General features: G+C 33.0%; 1 protein-coding gene across 1 annotated transcript; it reads left to right on the forward strand.

Moving 5' to 3' along the window:
• The first annotated feature begins 733 nt into the window (after positions 1–733).
• Positions 734–6,993, forward strand: LOC115983530 (probable LRR receptor-like serine/threonine-protein kinase At3g47570). The gene is made up of 4 exons (XM_031106237.1): positions 734–3,507; positions 3,792–4,208; positions 4,430–4,475; positions 6,928–6,993. The coding sequence occupies exons 1-3, from the start codon at positions 813–815 to the stop codon at positions 4,441–4,443; spliced, it is 3,126 nt and encodes a 1,041-aa protein (XP_030962097.1). The 5' UTR covers positions 734–812; the 3' UTR covers positions 4,444–4,475; positions 6,928–6,993.
• The last annotated feature ends 291 nt before the right edge of the window (positions 6,994–7,284 follow it).

Below are 7,284 nucleotides of genomic sequence, written 5' to 3' on the forward strand. Positions count from 1 at the left end.
ATTATATTTACGGAGTCTCAAACTCAATATGATTATAATGTTATCACCGAAAACACCACGTGACCACGTACGTTGTGCTTGGTTCCCAACCTAATATATCAACACCTATAGCGTCCGCAAGAATTTGCCTGCAATACACTTCACTTGCAATACCTTCCAACAATAAGTTGGACCCGATGCATTTGAAAATGGTGGATTCACTAAAAAGCAAATTGTGCATGTAGGTCCCCTCTTTTGTTTTGGTTTGCTGCCAAGTTTGAATTGATTATAGGAATTTGATGCAGGGACAAAAGAGTATTTAGCATTACATCAAAATTTTGAAACTTAGAACTTGCTCAGTATCTATATTGCAATTTTATTTAATTCCATAGTTTCTCAACCAAAAAAAAAGAGGCTTGGGTTCGATATAATTTGTCCTTCATTTTAAAAAACCCAAAATTAAAATAGTAATATCAGCCAACATTCGCAAATAAACGCTTATTTACATATTTTTCATACATGCTTTGATTGCAGTTAGGTGAATTCCCACTAATTATAAAGGTAAAGGGACCACCGCCAACGAGTCACTGACTATTATACATGCTTTGATTGCAGTTAGGTGAATTCCCAAAGTCCTTGTATTCTTTCGGGCTGGGTCCGCACTTCATGCAGTAGGTTGGTTCTTCTATTCTTCACCAATTCTTATAAATGTGCTTTTCCTATGAGTGCTAAACTGCGAAATCAAACCCTCTTATCTGTTTTGTTTCGAAAAACCAACACCCACTCGTAAACACACTTGTATTGTACCAACTGCTTCTTCAACCATATTGCATATGGGGCTTTCCCACTGGAGTTCAGCTCCACCATCCTCTTCTTTATCCATGCATGCTTTTATCCTTCTCTTGTGCTGTGGCTTCTTAGTGGTTGGGGGGAATAATGTGACAGACCGGTTGGCGTTGCTTGAGTTCAAAGCCAAGATTACTCAGGACCCTTTCGGGGTTATGACATCTTGGAATGACAGCATCCACTTTTGCCAATGGCAAGGGGTTACTTGCGGTCGCCGACATCAGAGGGTTACTGTGTTGGACCTACAATCTTCAAAACTGGTAGGCTCTATAACACCACATGTTGGAAATTTAAGTTTTTTGATAAATCTAACTCTCCCAAACAACAGCTTTCATAGTGAAATCCCTCCAGAAATTGGCCGTTTACGCAGATTGCAAGTCTTACGATTGGACAATAACACACTTAACGGCAAAATTCCTAGCAACTTGTCTGGTTGTGCAAACCTCATCGACTTTCGGGTCGGCTACAACCTTTTGATGGGAGAAATCCCTACAACACTTGGCACCTGGTCAAAGCTCCGATACTTTGCTCTTTACAAAAATAATATCACAGGAACCATCCCATCTTATTTTGGAAACTTATCATCACTAGAAAAGTTTTCTCTAGTTGATAATAACTTGGGTGGTAATATCCCTGAATCTTTTGGCCAATTAAGTAAGCTTGCATTCTTTTCTGTGGCTCAAAATACATTGTCAGGTACAATTCCTCTCTCAATCTTCAATCTGTCTTCATTAAACCACTTTAGTGTAGAATTCAACAAAATAGAAGGGCGTCTTCCGTTGGACATAGGTATCACTCTACCAAATATCGAAGTATTAGGCATCTCTCGCAACCAATTTACTGGATCAATCCCCATTTCAATATCTAATGCCACAAATCTAGAATATATAGGATTCAATGAAAATAAAATAAGTGGAAAAGTTCCTTCTTTGGAGAAGCTAAATAGACTTAGAATTTTTCTCATTGCGATCAACAATCTTGGAAATGAAGGGGCAAACGACTTGAGTTTTATCTGTTCTTTAACAAATGCCACCAATATAGATAAATTGGACATAGGTCTCAACAACTTTGGGGGAGAGTTCCCCAAGTGCATTGGAAATTTCTCAACTACTCTTAAGGTCTTAAATCTAGAAAGTAATAAAATATTTGGAAGTATTCATTCTGAAATAGGAAATTTGATCAACTTGGAAGATCTTGAAATATTTCATAACAAATTATCAGGTAATATTCCATATGAAATTGGAAAGCTCCAAAAGATACAGTATTTGGATTTATCTCAAAATAACTTTTTTGGGAATATTCCATCATCTCTTGGAAATTTAACGATTGTGATATACTTGCGCTTATTTGAGAATAATCTTCAAGGCAGCATTCCTTTAAGCCTTAAAAATTGTCGAAATTTGTTAGAGCTATATCTTAATAATAACAATCTCACTGGTTCAATATCATCGCAAGTCATTGGTCTCTCATTCTCACCAACTTTTCTAGATTTGTCTACCAACCAATTCACTGGTGTCCTTCCTATGGAAATAGGAACTTTAAAAAATCTAGAATTTTTAGATATTTCTAAAAACATGTTGATTGGTAAAATTCCAACAAGTCTTGGAAGCTGCATAAAGTTGGAATTTTTAGACATGAGAAAAAACCTCTTCCAAGGGATCATTCCTCCATCTTTGGGATCATTAAGAGGTCTTCAAGAATTAGATCTTTCTAATAATAATTTGTCTGGCCAAATTCCCGAATTTTTGGAGCACTTTGTCTTCTTGCAATTTCTAAATCTATCTTACAACCATTTTGAGGGTGAGGTACCAAAAGATGGAATTTTCAAGAACAAGAGTGCAACCTTCATTACGGGAAATGATAAGCTTTGTGGGGGCATTCCTAAATTTCAGCTTCCTAAATGCAAACACGAAAAATCCAAAAAGAAGAAGTTGACCCATACATTGAAGTTAATAATCTCTATATTTTTTGGGCTTCTTGGAGCAACTTTGGTTGTGTCACTTCTACTTCTTCGGTCTTTAACAAAGAAAAGAAAGGAAAACACCTTAAGTGACTCAAGAAATTTTCTCTTGAATCTATCTTACCAAAGTCTTCTAAATGCAACCGATGGGTTCTCTTCTGCCAATTTAATTGGTGTGGGTAGCTTTGGGTCTGTGTATAAAGGAATTCTTGATCAAGGTAGACATATAGTTGCTATTAAGGTGCTCAACCTTTTGCATCATGGAGCTTCCAAAAGTTTCATAGCAGAGTGTGAGGTTGTACGAAATGTTAGACATCGAAATCTTGTCAAGGTGCTTACATCATGTTCTGGCATTGACTATCAAGGTAATGATTTTAAAGCTTTGGTATATGAGTTCATGGCAAATGGCAACCTAGATGAATGGTTGCATCCAACTCTAAATCCAAATGAGACTCTTGAGGAACCAAGGAATTTGAGTCTTTTTCAAAGGCTGGATATTGTCATAGATGTTGCTAATGCGTTGGATTATCTTCATCACCATTGCCAAACACCAATAGTGCATTGCGACCTCAAGCCTAGCAATGTACTTCTTGATGATGAAATGATTGGACATATAGGTGACTTTGGCTTGGCAAGATTGCTTTTTGATGCCACCCAAGAATGTTCTATTGATCATTCAAGCTCCATCGGAGTAAGAGGCACAATTGGTTATACTCCTCCAGGTGAATATTATTATCCTTAAAAATTTTGACTGTTTTATCTTTTCTCATAGTCTATTATTCCATTTTTAAACATGAAAAGACAAGTTTAGCAAGGATCTATGTAGTTAGAATATAGAATGCTTTATATCTAAATTTATTGACTTGTCTAAATTCTTTGTTGTTTACACTTTACATTCCACTTTCAAAGCTTATTTAATACCCATTAGGTTCAATCTTTTTCCTTACTTTTTTTCTAATACAAAACTATGGTTACATTTCTATATACATGTTATGTGTAATTACAGAGTATGGTGTGGGAAATGAAGTGTCAATATATGGTGATGTCTATAGTTACGGGATATTATTATTGGAGATGTTCACTGGAAAAAGGCCTATTGATAAGATTTTTCAAGATGGCATTAATCTTCATTACTTTGTTAAAGAAGCTTTGTCGGAAAGAATAATTGACATTGTAGATCCTATCCTTCTTCGGGAAAGAGAATTAGGAGAGACAAGGATGAATGACCTTAATCATTATGAAGGTCAAGATGGAAGTCTAAAAATTCAAGAATGCTTTGCTTTGATACTTGGAATTGGAGTTGCTTGTTCGGTTGAATCTCCAAGAGAAAGGATGAACATAAGTGATGTTATAATTAAGCTACATTCAATTCGACAAAAACTTATTGGAACTAACGTACGCAGACAAAGGCTTCAAGCCACAGGTAAATTATGCTTGCTTAGTAGATGTTCTAAATTGGTGCATACCCTCTCACACCACGTGATCTAATTTGATATGACCACTCAAAATGTTTAAGGGGAGAAGGGCATTGATAATTTGATATTGCGATTAGAAAGTAACATCCTTTGCATTTCAAATTCTATCATTATTTGAAATGCAAAGCTTACAATTATACTAAATTGAAACTATCTTTCATGAACACAGGTGCACGAGGATGATGACTTATTAAGAAGGTTGTTGTTGCAATAAGGTCAGTTTAAGATATATCATTGAAGCAAATAATCAATCTTGTAGCTTCCTAGTAGCATTTACATTTTCTTCCTCCTCCTGTATCAAGTATGTAAGTTGCTTCTTTAATTAACTTTGTGTCACACTCATGCCAAAAAAAAAAAAAATTGTGTTCTTAACTTTAACTAGTCGCAAACTTATGTGAGGTGCAGAAAAACTTGATATAATTATTTTTTATTGGCTAATTTTTGAATTAATATATTAAATTCTATATTTTCAAAAATTCAATGTGTTTTTTTAAATTATATGTTTTTTGTAGTATAACATAATATATTTTGTAGTCGGGTATTATATATAGTGAGATATGTATGAAAACATAATGCAATAAAAAAAGTTTTCTTTTATTTTTTTTTTGTGTGAGAACTATTAGACCAATTTGTATTCATGTATACTTTGTTAATAACTATATAGATGTATGCAAATCAACTCTTCTAAGTATATTTTTCTCCAAGACATAGATTGACATCTCTCTCTTTCTCATAATCAATAACTCATATATAATAAAGTGGAAATATAAAATAAAATAGAATGCAAAACGCAAACTTTTTTTTGTCATATGAATAAATCTCGCAATATATAACTCTTCAAATTCATAAATCGCACGATTACTTATATTATATAGTAAAATAAGACCAACCTATCAATCATGACATTTCAATATCATCAATATATAATTATATACAAATCACTTTTTGTTGATATTGTCTCATAAACCAAAAGTACCATCCATACAGCTAATAAGATCTTTACAAAGTAACATATGATAGAGAATTTTTAGTTTGAACAGTCGATTACACACACACAAACATCTATTAGAAGATAGAATCTATAACTTTAATACAAAAATTTGGCAAAATGATTGAATAGTATACTACCTTCAACTTAGTGAGATTAAGATACTATTTTATAGCAAGTGTATATGTTCAACCAAGAAGAATTAATCAAGGAATTTTTAATCATTATCAACTATGTTAGTTTGCTCTTTGTTTTCATGGTTTCTCACTTTTCAGAATAAAGATGGTATTGACATATTTAAACTACAACGATTATAGAGTAGTAATACAAAACTGTTAAATACATTATTATTCAAAACTTTGTATCGATAAATTCATTTTCCCGTTCCATGTGATATATATACTTATGGAATTTAAAAGTTCAATCTCCATTAAGGCTTGCATTACAAATACCAATGATTTCATGATAGAAACCAACTTTATTGAGAAGTTTATGTGGTGTAGTGCTAAATTAGGCAAAAGTGGGGGAGCCTTAGGCATTGTGTTTGTTGTTCCCACAACATAAGTTTAATCTAGTGCTATGTAATAGAATTTGTGCAATTTCAAAATCATGAAGAGAATAAAAGGTGGAAAGAACAAAAGATTAATTAAAACATTTTAAATGAATTAAGCATTGCATATATGAAAGATTTAAGCAAATAATGGGACATCAAATGTTATTCAAACTAAGGCAAACATTAACCTTTTTTTTCATAGGTAGATAGTGGTGGAGAGGGGGGATGATGGGGTTTAGGCCACAAACATAAGACACCAAAAGAATGTTTTTACCTCTAGACTATTACTTGAACCCCCAAAAATTAATCTAAGAGGCTACACATAAGGATAATTGGAATTCCAACAAAGAATTAATCAAGTTCCTCAAGTATCTATACATAAAAACATTAATAGCATAATGATGCTCTATAATAAATTATATTTTGTCTTATCCTCTTTATGGTCTTTCCCTTAAAGATGATTAACTAAGAAAAATAAAAACTTTCCAAGAAAGCTTAGATTAGCTAAAAATCTAATGGTTGAGATGCCAATTATTTGTAATAGAAAGACCAAAATAAATTTAAAAAAAAAAAAAAAAAAAAAAAAAAAAAAAAAAAAAAAAAAAAAAAAGAAGAAGAAGAGAAGAAGAAGAGAGATTTGAGAATAACACATAAAATTTCTAAAAGGAATTTTACCAAAAACATGAGATGCAACAATAACCAAATTACTACACTGAATTTTTTTTTTTTTCTTTTTCGGTACTCTACAAATAAACACAAAATAATTTCATTATCAATATGTTTCATACAACATCAAGAATTTCCACAACAATGATGGGCCAAATTAAACTGCGTTAACAATTCTAAATCAATTAACAATAACAAAAGTCAACATCATTGAAAATTTGGGGAAGGAATACAACAAAATCAGTTCACAAAGACTAAACGCAATAATACCAAAATGAAAGGGAAAAAAAAAAATCATTTTTGATTATGCACTTTGTTCACCCTAATGGTCTTCTTATTGCCGACGTAACTTTTAAAATTTCAAACAAAAACAACAGATATCTTCTCAAAATGGTGAAAACTAAAGTTTGATTGAAAAATATGGAGAAAAATTTGAATTGAGCTAAATTTTTTGTTGTAGACAACTGGTATCAAAGCCTAAGGTTAGGTTTGAGTGGGAGCAATGGCAGAGGAAGCAGGAAAGGCGTTTGGTATAGAAAAGTTTGATGGCACAGACTTTGCGTATTGGAGGATGCAGATTGAAGATTATCTCTATGGGAGGAAATTGCATCTGCCTCTTTTGGGGACAAAACCCAAGACTATGAAGGCTGAGGAATGGGCGCTTCTTGACAAACAGGTTTTGGGAATTATTAGGTTAACTCTGTTTAGGTCTGTTGCACACAATATTGTAAAGGAAAAGACCATAGCAGATCTGATGAAAGCTTTGTCCGGTATGTATGAAAAGCCGTTCGCAAACAACAAGGTGCATCTGATGAAG

Source organism: Quercus lobata, chromosome 4, assembly GCF_001633185.2.
Source record: "Quercus lobata isolate SW786 chromosome 4, ValleyOak3.0 Primary Assembly, whole genome shotgun sequence".
Lineage (NCBI taxonomy): Eukaryota > Viridiplantae > Streptophyta > Magnoliopsida > Fagales > Fagaceae > Quercus > Quercus lobata.